The sequence below is a fragment of the Sabethes cyaneus genome, chromosome 3, assembly GCF_943734655.1.
Source record: "Sabethes cyaneus chromosome 3, idSabCyanKW18_F2, whole genome shotgun sequence".
NCBI lineage: Eukaryota > Metazoa > Arthropoda > Insecta > Diptera > Culicidae > Sabethes > Sabethes cyaneus.
The window spans coordinates 149672370-149694198 of record NC_071355.1 but is presented as its reverse complement, the minus strand read 5'-3'; the positions used below and the strand labels follow the sequence as shown (position 1 = coordinate 149694198).

The window sequence follows — 21829 nt, the reverse complement described above, 5'->3', positions numbered from 1 at the left end:
ATCTAGAACATCATATTGAGCTATCTGTTAAAATAGACATGTTACAAGAAGAAATGTGATTTGGGGGATCGTTTATAAACAAAGGTCTATTACTGAAAATGGGTAAAAGGTATAAATATTGTATATTCAGAAATAATAATTGAAATTTGTTTATCTTTAATATTTTGAAACCAAAAAGGTGAAAAAAGAATTACTCAAAAAGCTATTATCGAAACTGTTGTGAAGGTAACACAAAAATATTGGACGACTCCTTCAAAAGATTCATTCAAAAAGATTCCGAAGACCACATTGAGCTGAGACATGCCGTTTAACCGCAAATATTTTTGTCGCGGAATATTAATTTCTGGCCCATAGTGCTATGGCGCACCGCATACGTTCTCAAATTTGTTTAAATTTCATTTTTTAATAGGCTAAGATATCAGTTTTCAAATGATAAACCTACAACAATAATATTAATTACAACAATAAGGCCATTGCAAATAACTTTTAAAGTTTTTGTCATCCCCCCCCCCCCACTTGGAACTTGGTTTGAAAAACCGGGGCAAAAAATTATTTGTAGGATATGAGTTAATTTTTTTCATAAAATCTATTGTCTGTGGGTTCTACAGCCTGAAAAACTCGAAAAATGAGTTACGAGTAGAGTTAAGGCTTCTAGCACGAAACAGAAATGGAAATTCAAACAATGGAATTTCCGAAAATCGGTCAAAAAATTTTTCTTTCGTTTTTGTCTTTCTTCGTAGATTTTTGCATGGAAAATAATGACGTATATATTAAAAGCAAGAATAGACTTGGTTTTCACGTTTAAACTTTAAGTAAAAATACCTAAAATTAATATTTTTTTGCTCGATTAACCGTTATGTGTTCGACAACCCTGTCTGCGCATAGTCGCGTAATTGGGGATCAAAATTAGGGTATTTTTTATATCAAAAGTTTTACAGTTCCTAAACAAGCAAAGATAGAGGTATACTACATTTGGAAAAGTTATGTATCTTTGCTATTTGTACAACTTTATAAAACATGAAAAAGTTGTACAACAACTACAAAAAAAGCTAAAATAGAAAAACTGATTTTGACGATTCACATCTAAGAAATAGGATTTTCCTATCTTCGCTGAAGAGATAGAAGGTTACGGTCTTCAGCAAAATTTCTTGTAATAATATGCTCCAAAACTTTGCAGAACTCATCAATGTGTTATATTGAAGCTGAAGAAAAATAAATTTTTTATTTCACTTTTAGGGGGATTATTCAAAATTTGAATTTCACCATCGATAGAACTTTTAATTTCAAGAAACTCTCACAAAGGTTCCATAAACCTAAAATCAAGTTTTCCCACTCAAAACTCTAATGCGCACGTATTTTTGGTTTTGGACAACTGTGAAGCCCCACGGGAATATGTTCCGGAATGGACATGCCGTGGCAAAATCATCAGATAGAATCAAAATAACGAAAAATGACCTTCTAGAGTAATTTCATGAATTTAGACACCCATATTGCCAGTGTTGCAAACCAAACAGTTTTATGGCCACAGGAGGTCCCACGGGAACTTGTCGCAGAATGGCCATTCCGAGGATATATCATTGTATTGTTTTAAAACAATGAAGAATGACCTTTCGGAGTAATTGGAAGAACTTTGGACACCCATATTACTATAATTACATCCAAAAATATAAAAAGTGCTTTAATTCCGGAACACATCCTCGGCCTGTCGGATTTCCGAGAACCAGATGAACCACTTCCGGCTCTGTTATAACCACACTGGAAGTGGATAAGTTCCTGAATCTTTTGGTGGTAAAAGTGTCCGAATCGATCAAAAATTGTTAAAGTTACAAGCGTTTCAATTTGCGGGTACCCGGGTACCATTGTCGAGCACTTAAAGGTGTTTTTTCCCAGATCCTAAAAATTAAGACAATTCACTACAAAACCACTAAAATATGAAATTTTATTTTCGGCAATTCTGGCCGCTACTTTGGAGCCCTTCTTATATGCAGTGGTTCAAAAGTTATGAAGGAAGGTAAGTAATAATCGCTTTTTTTAACCACCCTAATTCACAAAGACCACGCTGACAAGGAAACATCACTATCGGTCAAAGGCTTACAGCTTAACCATATACACCATAGTGTAGTCCTGTCGATCCAGAACTCCACTGCACTCGTATAGGTTTAGCCTATGGAACTTTTTTGAGAAAACTTAACTTGAAATTTTTATGGGCATTTGACTTAATGGAGGCGCATGGTACATTGTGAATATACGGAACGTTTAAGTAACAGTTCAAAAAGGAATTTTTATTTTCTCTCTATTTAACTAAATACGGTGGCATTATTGAGGCAAACGTTCAGAGATGTTTACAATAGTTTTGCTGCTGGATAACCGAAAAAACCCTTTACCTTTACCTTTTCTTTGTTACGTAACATGTTGAATAAAACAGCATTTGAAAATTTGCAAATATACTCCAGCAAATCTGGTTTGATGGGCAGCGAGGCTAGGGCTAGGCGTTGAGAACAACATTTTGATACATTGTCAACAGAAATAGGACAATGACTGAAGATGATGGACAAGCTCCACTAACTTTGGACGAAGTTATAAAAGCGATATAGCTGAAAAATGGCAAAGCAGCTGGAAAGGATGACATCCCTGCTGAACTTTTGAAAGTCGAGAGCGAACTTTTTAAAGAACGGGCGCAATTCATTAGGTTATACTAAAAGGTATAGACTGAGGAGGAAATTCCTACGGACTGGTTAGAAGGTTTCATGTTCCCTATTTACAAAAAAGGCCTTTGACTCGAATGCAACAATCACCGAGGCGTTAATTTCCTCAATTATGCAAACAAACTTCTCTTCCGTATCCTGTTTCTCAGACTGATGCCGTTGCAGGAAATCTTTGTTGGCGAATACCTGTGCGATATTCGAGAGAGACGCTCCAAGACGGACCAAATGTTCACCTTGCGACAAATCCGCGATAAATTCCGGGAATTCAACTTACAGACTCACCATTTGTTTATAGACTTTAAGGCGGTGTACAGTTCAGTTAAACGTAATGAGCTGTGGCAAATTATGCGAAAACATGGTTTTCCAACAAAACTGATAAGGCTGAAACGTTCTATTGTTAATGGTTCCAACCAAGCATTAGGATAACGGGTGAAACATCGGACTCATTTGTGACATTAGATGGTTTGAAGCAAGATGACGGGCTATCGAATTTGCTTTTCAACATTGTATTGGAAGGTGCTATTCGAAGGGCAGGCATGTAGAGAATCGGTACCATCTTCACGAAATCTCATATGTTCCTAGCGTTTGCGGACGACATCGGTATCATCGGTGTTAACCGTTAACCATAGAGCTGTGGAAACAGCGAATACGCGTCTTGAAGCAGAAGCTACGCGAATAAGGCTTTTCATAAATTCTTCTAAAACAAAGTATATGTTGGCCCGTAGGTGTTGGAACTGCGGTGGTGATAGTTGGAGATACTTTTGAAGTGGTCGACGAATTTGTTTACCTTGGTACGTTAATGTCAACAGGGCCTTTTACGGATTACGTAGCCAGCTGAAGTCTCGTAGCCTGCAACTCCGTACAAAACTTGCGCCTTATAAGACGCTAATTCTCCCGGTGGTATTCTACGGCCACAAGCCGTGGAAATTGAAAGAAAGCGACCGACGAGCTCTTGTCGCTTTTGATCATTTTCGCGATCACTTCTTAGCGGCATATCAGACAAAAGAGTGTGGCGCAGGCGCATGAATCATGAAATCTATCAAGTAAACCAAGATGCGGATATTGTGAAGCGACTAAACCACGGCAGACTGAAATGGGCTGGTCGCGTAGCAAGGATGTTGGATGAGAGACCAGCGAAAACAGACCGCGTACCCGTTGGATGAGCGCTGTTGACCTAGCTGCTAGAGCAGCGGGTGTTAGGGGCTACTGAACAGCGGCAACCCAAGACCGAAAAATGTGGAGACGGCTTCTGAATTCGGCATGGATTCGATAAGTGGATTGTGTGGATTGTCGCCAAAAAAGTCAAGTAAGTAAAGGATGAAGGAGGTTTTATTAAACATAGTTGAAGATGACAGAGTTTTAAAAATTAATTCGTGGTCCGGTTATAAGCAAATCATGGAGTAGCCGCAAATCGCTCAGAAAAAATTGAAAATCATTTTATTTTCGCCTGACTCAACCTCGGTTCTGTAAACGGCAGATATATACATTAATCGGCCATTTAAGGGGCAATTCTAGACATGCTTTGGTAAGTTTGGAAAGTTTTTATGGTATCATGGTATTCATGGTAGCGGATCGACTTCATTGATGAACTTCCTAATTCTATATGAATTCTATATGAATAATTCTATATTCTATATGAATTTAATACACCAGCGCAATTTTGTTTTGTTTTTTCAAGATACGCAACATGCAAAAAACAATCTTGCACGAATTTTTGCTTTTTCAATTACGTTTGTAGTTTCAATTCAGAACACCAAACATGCGTACCGGAATTAACGAGAAGAAAAGTTTAATAACACTTTCAGGTGAACGAAAAAGAGATTTTAGAAAGGCTTGTTGCATAATCTAATTATTCTTTTTCAAACAACATCATTTACTTTTTGATCTGTTCCTTAAACGTTTACGATATTCACAATGTACCATGCGTCTCCATTAAGTCAAATGCCCAACAAATTTCAAGTTAAGTTTTCTCAAAAAAGTTCCATAGGTGACACCTATACGCGTAGTTCTAGATCGATAGGACTACACTATGGTGTATATGGTTAAGCTCTAAGCCTGTGACCGATAGTGATGTTTCCTTGTGAGGCCAAATAAAAAATTACGGGTTTAATTATTTTTAAAAAGGAATAAGTAGAGCGAGTTTGCGCAAAATCGGAGCAATTTTTTGTTGGACTGTATATAATCGTCGCTAAAAATGTATATAATAGAATCATATATAATCAAATCTGTACATAATCGAGTCCGACCTGTACAGTTTTGAGTCAAAACTTTTTTGATTTGAAGTGGACCTAGTATGGTCTGGAAACTGTAATAGTTTTATTCCAGATTTGAAGTGGATTTAAAGTGAGAATTTTATAGTTTTACCGTAATAAATCAACCAAATAATAGCTGAAAATGTGGCCTTCAATAGTCCAACTCTACTCTGTTACTTATTGATATAGCGTTAAATAACTTTTACTTTTTAAGAATATATTAAATAAGGTAGGGAAGTCGTTCGTGAAATATGAAACATACCGCAGTCATTCGACAATAAACAACGATTAAACAATGTCTCTGTATTTTTATGTTTATGTGTTGTACATGTATAAAGCAAAATCTGTTGCTCGGATATGTCTAAGCCGGTTTGTACGTCATAAGTCTCATTTGAAAAAAAAAGAAATCGTTACAAATCGGTTATTCCAATCCAGCAATTCAACGTAAACCTTTTGTAGTCTTGCTCAAAAGTTTTGTACTTACTTCTAACTAGAAAATTTTGTCATTAGACTGCCTCTTTCTGAGTTAGGTTAGTTCAAAACTTTGTCGCGTTGATTACTCGTGGTATGTGAAAAATTCAAATACATTAAACAGTCATTCACACAGCTTGTATTATACGTGATTGATCAAGTGAATGCTAGCAAAAAAAAATAGACCGGGTAATTGTATTGAACTAGTTTTGTTTTCAATTCTCGGCAAATACTAAAGAACAAGTTTAGCGGATAGAATGCAGGGAGTTTCAAAACAGCATGCACTCAAGTTTATGAGTATACTTAAATCATACGTTCTCTTGTTAGCCATCAAAATTTCTAAAACAAACTGGTTACGCATTCGTACTGTTGGCAGAAATGTGGCTTTCTGTTTGAAATGAGTATGATTGTCTCAAGACTCAAAAAGGTCTTCGCTTTTAAAGCCCCAGAACCACATGTGAGGACTTTTTAAATAGAAGATATGACAAATGTATTGATTTTTACTACCAACTTAACAATATTCTGACCTTGCGCTCAAGAGTTGTCATCATCTAAACATACAAATTAAAAAATCTGTGTCAAGAGTTCGTAAATGCTTGTTGTTTTAATTCTTAAAGAAACACTTTTGAGTTTAAATTTTAAATTAATTAAAATATCTAATTTGAAAAACTGTCTTCGTAGAGTAGGAATAAGTTAGTATAAGTTAGTCTTGCTTTTGCAATTTATGGTTCATTTTTGTAACAATAATGGAGTTACAGGGCATATGGCAGCAAAAAATGCGGAAATGTTTAAACCTAAATATTGGGTTAATTATAGTGTATTTCTAAAAAAGCAGTTGTAGAAGACTAAGTTAAAATTACAAATTGGATATTGCATCCCTGAGAAACTGACGGAAATGTTTCAATATCTGCAGCAGCCTAGGATTCATTTCAGATTTGTGGTAAATTTTTATTGCATGGCATTTTACAATTTAACAAGGGTAAACCGATATTTATTGTCAACTGTCTTTTTAATTTGTTGTTATTAAGTACACATTATTGTTACAAAAATCGCACAAGTTTCTGATCAAGCATAAAGCCGGTACTTTCTAAATCATTCTAATACAAGCGTGTACATGCGAATTAAACCAACATTTTCGTCATTCCACAGATACGATTCTGCTATGGTTCATGATATTGTATTTCTACCCACAGCAGAAAGAATTCATTCCAATGAAATACAATCTCCATTTCATTTAAATTACCAGCTTAAACAATCTAGTCCACAAATGAGGTCTAATAATGTACCCCGTGGATTCATACTCACACGAAAAGGTGAGCGGAGGTTATTCAACTTCCCACCGTAAGTCTCGTGCACGTCTGTTATTACCTGTTTGCATTTTTTGCATATGATTCGTTTTGCCCAATTGAATGGGTGCTTTTTTTTACACACATGAATCCAATTCCCATTATTTGGTCATGATTCAACTGAACTTCCGCGTGATAACCGCTGTTTATGGAATATCAACTCGATTGGATGATTCATAACATTTTCATATAAGGAATCAAAATTCCACTCACCATTGATGTTAATATAGGCCAACGAAGCCGGTATTCCAGTTTTCCATCGGGGCAAAGTCAGAAACAGGCGCTTCTTATACACTTCTAGACCAACTGGAATCACATTCTCCGGAATGAACGATCTTGAGCTGAGCGCTTCCGCTCGTTCTGTTTCGCTGGGAAACTCGAAGTCGATCTGGTTCCACTGATAAGCAACCCGCAGATTGTCGTTGCCAATGACGAACCGGAAGCCGCTACCAGCTAGCAATGCACCAAACAGAAGCAACGCCGGGTGTAAGCAAATCACACTCATTTTTAACCACTTGATAAATTAACTTCCTATTTCCAGCTTCTTAAGCTATTATTCAAGCAGGTAAGGAACAACACGTGGCGAAGATTGGCATTCAAATGACCTGTGTCGAAGGCATTAGGTCACCGAAGCAACGATTGCACCTTTGGCCCTAATTATGGTTGTTTCACACACGTTCACTGTTATGACTTGACCACAAGTGACTTTAGTAACAGGTAGAGCCAGACACTAATTGAACTTGCGTAATGGGCACTTTTCTTCATCAATTGCCACACACTACACTATGATCATGGTTTGTATTCGAACTTCAGGACAGGAAGACCTACGGTTAGCGCCCAAACGACGGAGAGGCGACGTTCAATTTCTCGGACGGACGGATCAACCGATGTTCACACCGAGAGGCACTGGAAAAGACTAACGCTACTCGAACGCTGCTAGAGGCAGATTGAGTTGAAAGATGTGGGACGGTCGGTCGATCGATCGATCGAGTGGCTCGGCACTGTGGATGGCTGTGCCTAGAATACCAAACACGCGCGCTATCCGGCGCGGTTTGGCTGCGCTGACAACTGCGGTGGTGACGGCTGACGGGGGCGCTGCGCTGCGGTGGTGACGGAGGCCGGTGGCAGTGGTTTCAACTACTCTCGCGTAGTTTTTTAGCGGCTGGATTTCTGCGCTTCACAGGTTGGAGTCACCGTGGCTGGAGGAAGAAAGGAACAAAAAGTATATGCATAAGGTTAACCGCTTTTTTCTGCCAGTCACTGGTTCACGTTTTTGGGGTTTCGCGGCTGTTTTCACAGTTCTCTTTACGTTACGTATGGCAAAGAATGATCGTTAAATCGCGATTGGAGCTGTTGCAGTTCTTTGCTATCAGATAAGGCGCTGCCGGTTGACTGTGTAATTGAGTGGCTAACAAACTCTACATGCACTTATGAATAGCAAAGATTGTATATTGATGGATTGAGCATGACAGAAAAATAGCAGACATTTGCGATGTGATGTGATGCGATTTTTCCATGTTTTGAAAATTAACCACAGATAGAGTTCTAAGCATTCAGCTATCAAATACTCAGGCAGGTTTAGAATACACAGTGGTTCAAACAGTGAAGTAAGCGACCGCGCCGTTATGCTGAAATGTGAGATTTTTCGAATGTGGTTTCTTTCGGAATGTTCCTTGGTAGGAAAAACCTTTTCTTCTGACAGGAACTGTTGGGAGATTAATTCCCTAAATAGTGACACATGAGATTTATTTTTTCGAATATTCGAAATACAGGTTTGGTGTTTTCGCCAAAGTTATAGTAAATATTATTACAAACAACTTTGTCAAAGACACCATACCACGTATCGCTTCATGAAAATTAACTATAAAGCGTTATACGAGGACAAACCTTTAAACAGTTTTTTGCCATGAAACATAATTTTTATTAATTTGTATATCATTTTCATCAGTTTTTGACGTAGGACTACGTCTTTGTTTACTATACTGGGACTGGGTAGCACTTTGTAAAAACGAAAAATAGAAGTGTAACGTTTGAATGAAATATTTCAAACGCTAATAGCTACTATACTACTGAACGAAACATAACACTTAATATGTCGTTGGATAGATAAAATGTCCAGCAATTTTATAGTAACATATTAATAATAATTTTTTATACGCTAAATAGTGAAAATGTGTGTAAAGTTTTAAGGTCGAATTTTCCCATACATTTCCCTTGTGATCGCCTAGCTTCACAGGCACGGACGACAATTAGATACACCAAAGGAATTGGATCCAATTGGAATGATAACCTTTGAGACCACTTTGTAAGCCACACCCCTTTTCCAATCCAATTGGCAACATCGATAGCTATTGACGGCAACACCGACCCCGAAGACAAGCGGAATCAGCGGGTAATGGCCAACGTGAATCCCACACGATGCACTTTACGTTACATTTTGCATTATCCCCATCGCAGACATGCGAAATTGTTCGATAGCTTGCTCAATCAGTGTCGGACAATCATTTAAGCAGCAGCAGCCGATATGGTTTCCTCCACCACCTACACTAGCTTACAAGTAGCAGCGGCAGTGCCAGTGACTATAAAATGGTACACTTGGTTCGCCGCCTGCTCATTTATCGCACGATCGCACTGACGGACGGTTAGTATTTATCATCGACGGCTATTGGTGGCGAAACCAACGGCATTTGGCGGCAACACCGACAGCAATTGGAGGTAAAAACGATGGCATTTTGGCGGCAACACCGGCAATTGGATGCAAATCCAAGGACTTTTGCGGCAATTAATGGCAATTCGAGGCATACCCGATGGCATTTTGGCGGCAGTTTCAATGGCAATTGTCGCAAACCAACACTGAAGGCAAATGGAAACGGATCGACTGACGGGCAGCAAATTCAGCAGCAGGCCATGGTGGTCTTAAACAGTTCTTATAAGAACTATAGTAATTGAAGAATGGAAAGATTTTTCTACACTTTCGAAATGGTTAACGTTCCATTCGGATAATTATTTGAGCAGCAGCAGCAGCCGATCTGGTTTCTCCCACACCTACACTAGCTTACAAGTAGCAACGGCAGTGCCAGTGACTATAACATAGCACACTAGGTTCGCCGTCTGCTTATTTATCGCACGATCGCACTGACGGACGGTCAGTATTTTGATAAAACTAATCCATTTCTACTTTACAGTGATTTGGTATTTCCTATCACTCCTGTATTAGCGGGCAACCATCATCCTAGAGTCTAAAGGACCGAATAGCGACATCCATGTATATATTGGCAACAGTAATTATAGTACTGATTTTTAAGAAGTGCTATCAGCTCAAACATAGTTCTTTTCAAGGCCACCAAACAATTTCAAACGATTTTTTTCAAAACCACCATTGATTCAATGAAGAATTAAATCAGAATATTTAACTCTTCTTTTACAAATAAACACTCAAACAATGATACTCACAGATACTAAAATATGTATATGCCATAAATGCAGTTTGCATTAGTCTTTGATCTAATGATCAGACATAAAGTTATACTTCGTCGATTAAAACATGTTATCAATGTAATGAGTATTATATGACACAGTCCTACGTCACCCTTTCGTACAACCCTTAGGGCTGTATACCTTGTAGTTTTTTTAGAGTTTGTAGTTAAATCATCAGACGACAGTTACACATCCTCCGGAGATTGGCGTGGTATCAAAATTTTAAGATTTTTGTGGGATTTGTGTGCACTGTGTTGTGCGTGAATCTCAACATAAACAACATGTGTAACCTTTTCTCTTGCCGCTAGGTAAAATCAAACACTGTGATCGACTACTGAGAATCAGCAAAAGAACAAAATCTTGTGACTAAAGCTAAAGATTCGCTGTTTGTCATGCACTGTACAGATCATGATCTGTGCATGTGGAGATAATTCACAGATTTGATCAAAATCAACTGTCCGTAACTGTTTATTGAAACTTAAACCACCTATATGAACATGAATAATTTCCAATTTTCAAACTGACACAAATATTTCTGAATAGCCATTTTGCAATGCATTGGAAACACATGGTCCAATTCCATCAGCCAACAGTAAGAAATTTTTTAATGGTTACTGGTTACGATAGCTATGTAGCTCTCCGAACGATGACAGACGAGTTTATTAGAAAAAGACTATAAGCTACTTCCGGGCCAAAGAAAATAACTGGAGTACATTTGTAAAGAATGAAACGTTACAAATAACAGTACCAAACTTCGAGTTCGAAAACAGACACTGAGGAAGCCTGCAAGTCGTAGGCGAAATACGCATCTGTCGTGAATAAAATATACATAGTAGAATTAAATTGGATAAGTTTTCTTCTTTTTTAATTTTAAATTTTTTCTCTATCGCCAAACCGGAACTCCTGCATAACGTCATCCTCTTCATCATCGTTCACAAATACCTTCTCTTCTTTGTTATCAATCCCACTATTCGAAGATAGTGGGATGCAGATTTCATCTCCTTGTTTAATCATTGTATCACTCAAAAGACTTGAAAAACATTCCAAATTCTTTCCTGGCAGATCCTTTGATGGCAAGAATGCTCAAAAAGCGCAAAGATCCCCGTATTCTGATCAGAATCCGGCATCGTCGAAACAAATAAATGAAGCTAACTTTCCCTTACCTTCGCTTCATAATGAAGCGACTTGTTTCATTTGTTGAACAGAACGTTTTAAGCAAATTTCAGCTGAAGCTACTGGCTATGTCAAATGACGACGATTGACAGTCAGGCACCATTTGTCGATGTTGTGTAGATTAATCATAATATGCGTTAAATTGTAGGAAATGTTGCTCAAAATCAATTCAATTGCATTCAAAGTATAGGCTGACCTTTTTCTGACTATTTGATAGAGAAATACAAATGAAACTTTAAAACCGGTCGTCATGATGAAGTGAAAATCGTTTCAATGACGCTGATTGAAGCCAGTTTTGAAACGAAGCGGCGCTGCTTCTGTTGAAACTGAAGCTTCATTAATTTATTGTTGAATAACAATTTACTATTGTAAATGTCGTTTCTGGGCCCTGATCTTGTTTCCTAAATTCGTTATTTGAGAGCTTCGAAAAATTTGCAGGCTTTTGAATATCAAGTTGTTCAAAAATAAATTGAAACGCGACGTCTGGCTCATACAATAAAACATTTTTACAGCAAAGTTATTCTACTGTTGCTTAAACGGCTTCAAGAGCTATAATTATTTGACCCACAATTTCACTCTCTTCATTGTTAGTAGTAGAAGAATCTCGTCGACATTAACACCAAGTTGTTTTTCTAAGAGTATATTTTCTTTTATCAAATTTAGTTCTTATTCGAATAAGGAATTGGAAAAAACAAGCAGATTAGAAAATACCGGAAATACCGGTTTTTTGCTTTTCCAAAACCGGTATTTCGGTATTCAAAAATTGGCCGGTATTACCGGTTAGACAGCCCGATTACAAGCATATCATTCGAATCTTCATGTATAGATGCTATATGTAGCATATATACATGCTACATGCGTTGTATGTAACATTTATCAAAGTAGTAACATTGCATACGTTCAATCCTCAAAAGATTTCAGAGTTATTTCTATGTGCATTTGGAAACAATTTAACAAAATCAAGAACACAAACTATTGCTTTCCGGCTACCTTACATAAATTAAAGATTGTTTTTATTACCCATGGTTCCCCACGTTGAAGGGATTTTACCAATTCAATCCTATTTCATCAACAGCACATCTTTTCACTACACTTCTAATGAAACGGCAAGCATACGTATTCATACAGAGTGATATTACAACCGAACACTACAGCTGTAGCACATTTTTCCAATACAGATATCAATCAATCAATCGCCTAGGTTTAATCGTCTCGCCTCGTAAAGAATTTGCGATCTGTTGGAGCAACGAACTTGTATAATTTTTTCTGGCACACTTCCCTAACACAGACATCAAATTGGACTAGATTTAATCGCGTTCGTAAGAAATCTGTTGGCACGAGGGGCTTGTCACTCTTTCTGGCATACTTCCCAAGCAAGGACATCAAAATGGTCTAGGTTTAATCGCGGTGTTAAGAAATCTTGTTTAAATGAGGAAACTTCGTCACTTGTTTTGGCTTACTTCCCAAGCACAGATATCAAATTGGTATAGGTTAGATCATTGTAAAGAATCTTCCAACCAATTACGAAGCGAGAATTTTGGTAAAACATAGGTTCATTATTTCCAATTTTTCAATAGTTCAACATCAAGAATCCATGCTTTTCTATATGGTAAATCGTTCGGGAAACCATTAACCTATTAGCGTTCAAAACCTGACCACTTTTCAAGAAAGATTTTTTGAAAAACACCCTATACCAGCTACCTTCCTGATAGACGTAGTCCTACGTCAAAATAACTCAACCCACCAGTGTTGGTGGAGATTAGAAGCTAGACGCTTTACTATAAGTGCGCGTGATCACGATTTTTGATTGTATTACAAAATGGCCCCCCAGTGCATTCGAAACTTGTTTCGTCACAAGATTTTGTGATAATTTTATGTAATATTCCCATTTTGTACCGAATAGTTTGCAGTTATATCAAGGCAATATACAGTTCTTAAGACTTACATTCGCTGTTACAACTAGTTGAGCAAAATATGACCGATATGTTAAATCTACCATTTCAAATGATTCGGTATTATCGAATTGAAAAAAAAACTTCGTTTAAAATATCATGACTAAACTGGAGAGCAGCTTTTACTGATAAAGTATAACAAATATTTCGTCTAGACGATGTTATATGTGCATACTGACGATAAACAAACAACTGCAACAAATTATTCCGAAACTAATAAAAATAAACAAAAAATCCGTGAATTTGAGAACGGCTTACTTGCTATCAAGGCTTTCACTTTTAAATAGAAGCGTAACACATTTGGCGAACTTCCGGTTCCCGTGTTTCTGACGTAGGACTAAGTCTTTCTGTAAAAGGGTGTCATGCTGCAAAAACAAAAATGATCGTGACACGAAAAAGTGATAGATTTTAAACGACAATAACTCAGTAATGCAATAAAAATTGACATCACTACGGACCCCTCCTGCCTTGTCTTGTCCATCATTTCCGAAAGAAATTAATCTAAATGTAATGCTCAACTATTGTAACTATGTGAAGAATTGCCGGCTACTATTCTCGGATAATAGAGTCGCTGATTTTCTTTGCTTTGAGAATTGCTGCGTCACGTCACATGCACAAATATTCCTTCAGTCATGTTTCCGAGCAAGACAACAGTTCCGAGCAAATACTTGCAGTATATGGATGCAATCTGGCAAAAGGAAAAAGTGGCCGCTCACTTTTCTATGAAGTTTAATTTTCAGGGCATCATATTGGACTAGATCTAATGTTTAACCCCTCTAAGGTCTACATCATTTTTAGCACCGCAAAATTTACTAAAATGGCCGTAACTTTTGTATCTTTCAATATTTTTTCACCAAATTTTGGAATTTTGCCGAAAATATTTTCTATTTTCATAATATCTACGGATAATGGCCATATGCCATATGGTCCCGGAGTTATTCCGGAGTTTCTTGGGGGCCGAGATATGGCTTTTTTAGATAAAGTTGCCAAATATCTAAAATTTGTTTGAAATCTGTTGATTTTTGTAAACATATCATCGACTGTGGACATATCAGTTACTTTGCCGCAGTTAGGAGCCATGGTGCGCGCCATCCGGATCCAGGGGGACACTATAAATCCGGAACCGGTTCCCGTAACGGGACATTTCAGCATCAGTAAAGCATGTCGTGTCGCATATCAAAAAACATCAGCACTCGACAAAATAGCGATTGGCGATCATCTCATGTCTCTCAGAGGCCATATGGCCGATTTCAGGCCCCGGACAAGTTCCTCCGAAATCCGTTCTGTGCTTGAATTAGAAAAGAAACCCTCCCCGGATCCGGAACCGGGCCTCTAAGAGACATGAGATGATCACCAATCGCTGTTTTGTCGAATGCTGATGTTTTTTGATATGCGACACGACATGCTTTACTGATGCTGAAATGTCCCATTACGGGAACCGGTTCCGGATTTATAGTGTCCCCCTGGATCCGGATGGCGCGCACCATGGCTCTTAACTGCGGCAAAGTAACTGATATGTCCACAGTCGATGATATGTTTACAAAAATCAACAGATTTCAAACAAATTTTAGATATTTGGCAACTTTATCTAAAAAAGCAATATGTCGGTCCCCCAAGAAACTCCGGAATAACTCCGGGACCATATGGCATATGGCCATTATCTATAGATATTATGAAAATAGAACATAATTTCGGCGAAATTCCCAAATTTGGTGAAAAAATATTGAAAAATAAAAAAGTTATGGCCATCTTAGTAAATTTTGCGGTGCTAAAAATGATGTAGACCTTAGAGGGGTTAAAGGTGACACCGGTTGTATGAAAGGGTGGTTCTACACTTCAAAAAATTGTTTACGTTCAGGACATCAAATTGGATTAGGTTTCCACTCTTATTCTGTGAGTCACGTGACTCAATACGACAATTGTCACTCGCCGTGACTCGCCACGGCGAGTCGAGTCACCTAGGTGACAACCGTGTTACCTAGGTAACAAACCCTTGTCACCTAGGTGACAAAGCGAGTCATCTAGGTGACAATTGTCACCTGATTCACGGCGACTCCAATATAGTTACGTCACTCGCCTCGCAGAATAAGGGTCTTAATGTTTAAACGATAACACCGGTTGAAGAAGAGGGGTGGTTTGGCACTCTGGCATACTTTCCAAGCACAGATATCAAATTGGACTAGGCTTAATCGCGTTCGTAAGGAATTTTGTTGGGACGAGGAGACTTTGTCACTCTTTCTGGCGTACTTCCCAAGCACAGATATCAAATTGGTCTAGGTTCAATCATCGTAAAGAATCTTCAACCTGTTAGGACGGGGAGATTTTGTCTTTTTTTTTTTCTAAAAATACGTTGCAACCAATCACGAAGCGAGGATTGTCAGTTGGACAATGCTTCATTATTTTCTTTTTTTCAATAGTGCGTGCTTTGAAATCAACAGTTTTTTATATTAGGGTTGATGCTTAGAAGATTTCCGGTGTAAGAATATTTAAAATTGATCGGGAAACCGCTAAGCTATTATCGCTCAAAACCTATCATTTTTCGTGACGCTCGCATGTCGCGATATTTCGGAATGACACCCTATCCCAAACCTTGCCGTAAGACGTAGTCCTACGTCAAAAGAACAGACTTTGAATCCCCGTTCTAATGAAACAGAGACTACTTGATCACACAAATAGTTTCTGCGAAACGTTTAAATGTATTCCTAGTACATGAATTTTGCCGATTAGCGCCAAAAATTAATTGCAAAAGTGGCGCAAGGCTGGAAAAACATCACCAAGGATGAGAAGTAGACTGTAGACACAATGTATATCTTTAAGGCACTAAAGCAGGTCCACTCTTACACTAGTAATTCTTCAAATGAAATGAGAATCTTCGAGCGAATTCCTGCCGAGACGACTACTCTGACTCACTACAACATGCGCCCTACGATTACCTCTTCCAAGAGTCAAACTGTAGTACTGTGTATAGTGTAGTGTAGTCTGCTGTATCCAGAAGACTTGGGCAAGTTCGTCACCACTAATCTTGTGCCCAGGTAATACTAGTGTTTTTTCCAAGTTTTAGGGGTGTCATTAAAACGATGTTTTGTTAGAAAATTTGTTAGAAGCGATCGGGTTAGATGCAGGTATCAACTCGGACCATTAACTAGTAGCGGAACAGGTGCGCTCAAAACAGTGGACGGTTTATATCTCACGACAAAGCCGTTCTTCTCGGGTAAACATTCAGAGATTAGACAACCTACGAGTTGACGAAAACTGGATGAAGCTCTATCTTCCTCTGTTAGGTACTTTGATCTTAGACGAAGGGTGGGGTAAGATACGCTCGGCCGTTAATTAGGTGTCAGCGGTGGTACTAGATGAAGCAACTTCGAGTTCACGAAACGATTGGTTTTACGGGGAATGCCAACAAGCGATGGAGAGGAAAAAAGAGCTTAGAAAAAACTAACTATGCATTGCCGTGAAGGAGAATTTGACCAAGTATCGACTAGCGCGGAATAAGTTGACCACGATCCTGAGGATTAAAGAGCGTCAGAAGGAGTACAGTGATCGTGAAGAGCTAGAACAACTATTTCGGGTAAATGAGACGCACAAACTCTACGAGAAGGTGAACTAATCTCGTATATGATGCACACCGAAGCCTAATGTATGTAGGGACAAGGAGGGAAACCTGATCACAAAGGAATGTAAAATGGTCGACAGGTGGAAGCAGTTCTTCAATGCGGAAGGCGGAACGGAAATTAACCTAGGAATGCCTCCAGATTGACCAGATTGCTGTAATTACCACGGTATTATGCTGGTCGACGGCGCCTACAAGGTATTCTCCCAGATTTTTTAACGTCGTTTATTCCCATTACCAAGAGAATTCGTAGGGCAGTACCAAGCGGGATTCATGGGAGCCCATGTTACTACGGATAAAATCTTTACGTAATCTCTGACGTTATTTAACATCGCTATTGAAGTTGTGATCCGGGTAGCAGGCATCGAAAGAAATGCACGATCTTCAGCAAGAGCTAACTCCTAACCTTCCCAGATGACTTCGACATCATTACTGGAAACCTTGAGACGGCGGAGGCAGTCTACGGCAGCTTAAGAATGGAGGCAAGAAGTATCGGAGTATAAATCAATGCGTCGAAAACCAAATATATCGTAGGAATAAGAGGCTCCAGAATAACGTTATCACAGTAGTCGAAATAGTCATAAAAGGGACAACGTTGAATGCCCAATATTTCAACAGGTCTCTGCTAAACTATTCAAGAAACTGATAAAACTTACTTGCTGAACTAATTCTCGAAAACCAACTAACAAGGAGCTATACCTGTACTTTCATTTTTCCTACACAACCGCTGCTCAGCTTAATTTTACTTTATTTTATTTAATTTTATGATTAAGCAAAAACATTATAATTTGCGAACTGCATTTCAACCATTACGGATATACTCCATCTAGTATGAATCGTAAACATAAAAATCGATCGCCTTCGGTTTCGTAATAAAACTAATGATAATGACGCAATAAATATTTCCTTTTCAACTGATTTTAAACTACTCATCTATAAACACAAAGATAAAATTTTATAGTGCGAGTTCCTTATTATTGCTAGTAGGTATTGTAGGTAATGTCACTAGTGTGTTGTTTTAATCAGAGCAAATCATATTGCACAAAAGAAGTTTAGTTACGATGCGACTAGAATACTAATTGCGACTATCTATGGTACGAATAATCTTGTACCTAGTAGTAATTATTTTTCCATCACGAGTTTATACCTACTATAACTATCAAAAGTGTGAACCATAGACTGAAAAATTCATTAAGGCTTAAGGTGCGTTTAGATTGGCTCCATGTGTCATAGCAATTTGTTCCTAACTGTTGTTCGATGTTTGTAAGTAACTATGGCAACATATCACAAATATTCAGGTAGCGACACAAGCAATATTGAACAACAGTTAGCAACATGTTGCCCAAAAATTGTGCAGTCTAAACTAAGGCCCGGCATCATCGAAACAAATAAATGAAACTGACTAGCTCTTACCCTTGCTTCATACATGAAGTGACTTGCTTCATTTGTTGAACAGAACGTATCAAGCAAGCTTCAGTTCAAGTTGGTGGCTGTTTCAATTGACGACGGCAGAAAGTCAGGCACGATTTATTGACATTGTCTAGGTTAACTTTAATATGCGTTGCATTGTAGGAAATTTTACTCAAATTCAATTCATTTGCATTCAAAGTTGCTGGCCTTCTGAATATTTGATAGAAAAGTACAAATGATAAATTGAAACCGATAGTCATGTTCAAGTGAAAAGTGAAACCCATTTCGCTGACGCTGACTGAAGCCAGTTTGAAACTGAAGCGGTGCTGCTTCTGTTGTAACCGAAGCTTCACTGCGTCATTGTTGAGTGACGCTATGCAATTGAAGGGCAATTGTCGGGCCCTGGTCTTAAAATACTATAGTTTTGGTTTAGCCCCGAAATTGTTACAGTTTGCTCATTTAGTTAATTCTTACATCAGTGTATTACGATCACAACCGTTTGGATTTTTAATTGACCGTTAAAAAATTCGGCATCTGCATTTTCAAATCTAGAATATTTCTCCGACGGCACGCATTTGTCCCGGTAGCATGAAGTCAGCCTTCGAACAAGTATTGCATCACTCAATGCAAAATTTTTATTCATATCGTCCGATATTAACATACAAATTTCTGTTCGTTAACTGTCGCGGCCATTGTCGCTGTAAGGTGGATTTAATGAGCCTGCGATTTAGACTTTGCTTTGACTATACAAACAATCCTCCGCCAACTCATCGCGCTCTCGCCAGCAATTGGCAGGGGTTTTTGTCAAACGCTAAAGCTATCATCGAAGACAATATCGAACAAAGATTGGATTGGCTGTTGTTGCAAGCAAGAGTGAATGTAGTTTTATTACATGCCGCCTTAACATGTCCATGCGCGGGGATTGCACGATTCAAGAACAAATATTTTAAACATTCCGCTTGTTTCTTTGAGGATGACACTGAAATAGTTGTTTTTAGTGTTGAGTAATTGACTGTACTGTATGTAGGATCTTTTTTGTGTGGCATAAACATAAACATTAAATGGCAAATGCCAAAGTAGCAATACACATACCAATCGTGGAATATAATGTCATAATTCGGCGTTTCGGAAAACACGTACAAGGTACAAGTCCAACTGGTAGCATCACCCAGTACAATTCAAACAGGTTTCATTAGGTTTAGTTATCACTCATCAATGAAACACGACAATTTCGAAATGATGTCATTCTGTGTGATGAGTAACTTCTTTGTGCATTCAACTTTCAAATAAAACCTGCTAAACAAGGAAGATAATCAACAATGAGATAGTGTATATTTTATTAGTGATGCATCTCCAATAAATCATTGCCACGCATTAAAATCAGTTATATTTTTTTTCTATAACATGAAAATTACCACAATCATAATCAATAAATGAAATATTTTGTATATTCAAAACAGATTGGTGGTATCGACTACACTTTTTAGCGCAACTTCAAAGATGTAGGACTTTGCATGATATTTTCGGCATGTTTCTAATTGTTGGGCCGAGTTTGGTTTCGTGTTACAAGGACTTGTAGAACCAATTCGTCACTCCAAACCGAATGTGCAGTCATAGTAGTGTATATTGGCAAGTAACAGTTTTTCCTATAGAATGAGAAGAATAGAAGGTAGGCCCAAAATAGAAGCAGGCTGAAGAATAGTGTCATACCTATCAATATAAATAAAACCAATAAACCGTTGTAATATAACTTTCACATTCAAAATAATCCATCCTGTTAACACGGTGGGAATATCGTACATACTGAGGACACCTATTTCATATTTAATGATACCGACAAAGAAAAGAACTGTTACTTTTGACGTTCTAATAATTTTCATACCATTCAGTGTAGGATAAATCGCTCGAAATCTTTATTTGAGGTCTCCTTTTGCAGACAATATAAGATAATCAGAGAGTTTTGACACATTCGAAAACGCAATCATCAACAAAATCTCTGGCTTTGCCCCAAAAAACGTCTTCTGGCGCAGGTTTTAGACGAGTAGAAGTGTTGCCCTCAAGCTGAAGACCATTGAACAGTTAATAATTTAGTATACAAACCGAAACAGTACTCACAGTTTTGTATATCCAGCGTAAGCCCCGAAGTAAAAAACAGCTGCTTGGAGATTCCCTTTTCGCTCATCGATAGCCTTAGAAGAACTTTCTTCGTGAACTTTCTGTGGAAGACTTACTTGACGTCATCGCCTACCTTCTTGGCGGGGGACGTAAAGAACCCGATCCTTGCCAGTCGATACTGTCCAGTATCAAATAGGTCTCATAATCGCCGGAAAGGTATTTTTCACCGGCATATTCAGGCGCTCCTTCTGCATGATTACCTGCTGCTTAGATACTGCCGGCCTCAACTGACGCTTTCGCATAAAAATATCTATTTTGGCCAGGTACATCTTTTCCGTTTAGCCAGTTGCTTCTACCTTCCGGCTCAACGCACGTACCAATAAGGCCACTTGCTCTCTCAATCTTCCTCTTCAACTTCTGCTGCACGTTACAGTCACGCAGCACCATCGGATAACGGGAACCAGCCTTCCGGTCATCGATTTCGCCTTTCTGTAACATTTTTCACTTACTTAATTGGCCTTATGTCTTACGACAAGGCCTGCGCAGTATAATTTCTCCATCTATTTCGGTCCATGGCAGCTGGTCTCCAATTCCGCGGGCACCCAATGCTCGTCAGATCTCGCTCCACCTGGTCTTGTCACCTTGCTCGCTGTGCTCCTTTACGTCTTGTCCTTACCGAATTCGATGCAAAAACCATTTTTGCAAGATAGTTGCCCTGCATTCTAGCAACATGTCCTGCCCAACGTGTCCGTCCAGCTTTAACCACTTTCTGAACACTTGGTTCGCTGAAGTACTTGGACGCGCGAGCTCGTGGTTCATTTTTCGCCTCCATACACCGTTTTCTAGCACTCCGTCAAAGATGGTTCTTAGCACTCGCCGTTCGAAAACTCCGTAGGTGCTCGTAGGTCCTCTTCTAGCAGTGTCGACGTTTCGTGCCCGTAGAGGACAACCGGTCTAGTTAGCGTTTTGTACAGTGTGCACTTTGTACAGGGGCTCAGATTGTTCGACCGCAAGAGTTTATGGAGTCCGTAGTAGGCCCGACTTTCGCTGATAATACGCCTTTTAATCTCACGGCTGGCATTGTTGTCCTCTGTTGCTAGTGAGTCAAGGTATATGAACTCGTCGAGTACCTCGAACTCAGCCCTGTCGCGCTCGGTCCCGCTCGCCAGCATATACTTCGTTTTAGATGCATTTATCTTCAATCCAATCTTCTCTGCTTCGCGTTTTCGTCTGGTGTACTGATCTTCCACCGCCTCAAATGTTCTTCCGACAGCATCCACGTCGTCAGCAAGGCAGATGAATTGACTGGATTTAT

At 38.7% G+C, this 21829-nt stretch overlaps 1 protein-coding gene across 1 annotated transcript in view; it reads right to left on the bottom strand.

Moving 5' to 3' along the window:
• Positions 1-21829, bottom strand: part of LOC128744487 (protein yellow) — a 61089-nt gene that overhangs the window by 25357 nt on the left and 13903 nt on the right. Inside the window, exon 2 of the mRNA XM_053841532.1 lies at positions 6988-7973. Coding sequence (XP_053697507.1) covers positions 6988-7279 — 292 coding nt within the window. The 5' untranslated portion in view covers positions 7280-7973. The remainder of the gene's footprint in view (positions 1-6987; positions 7974-21829) is intronic.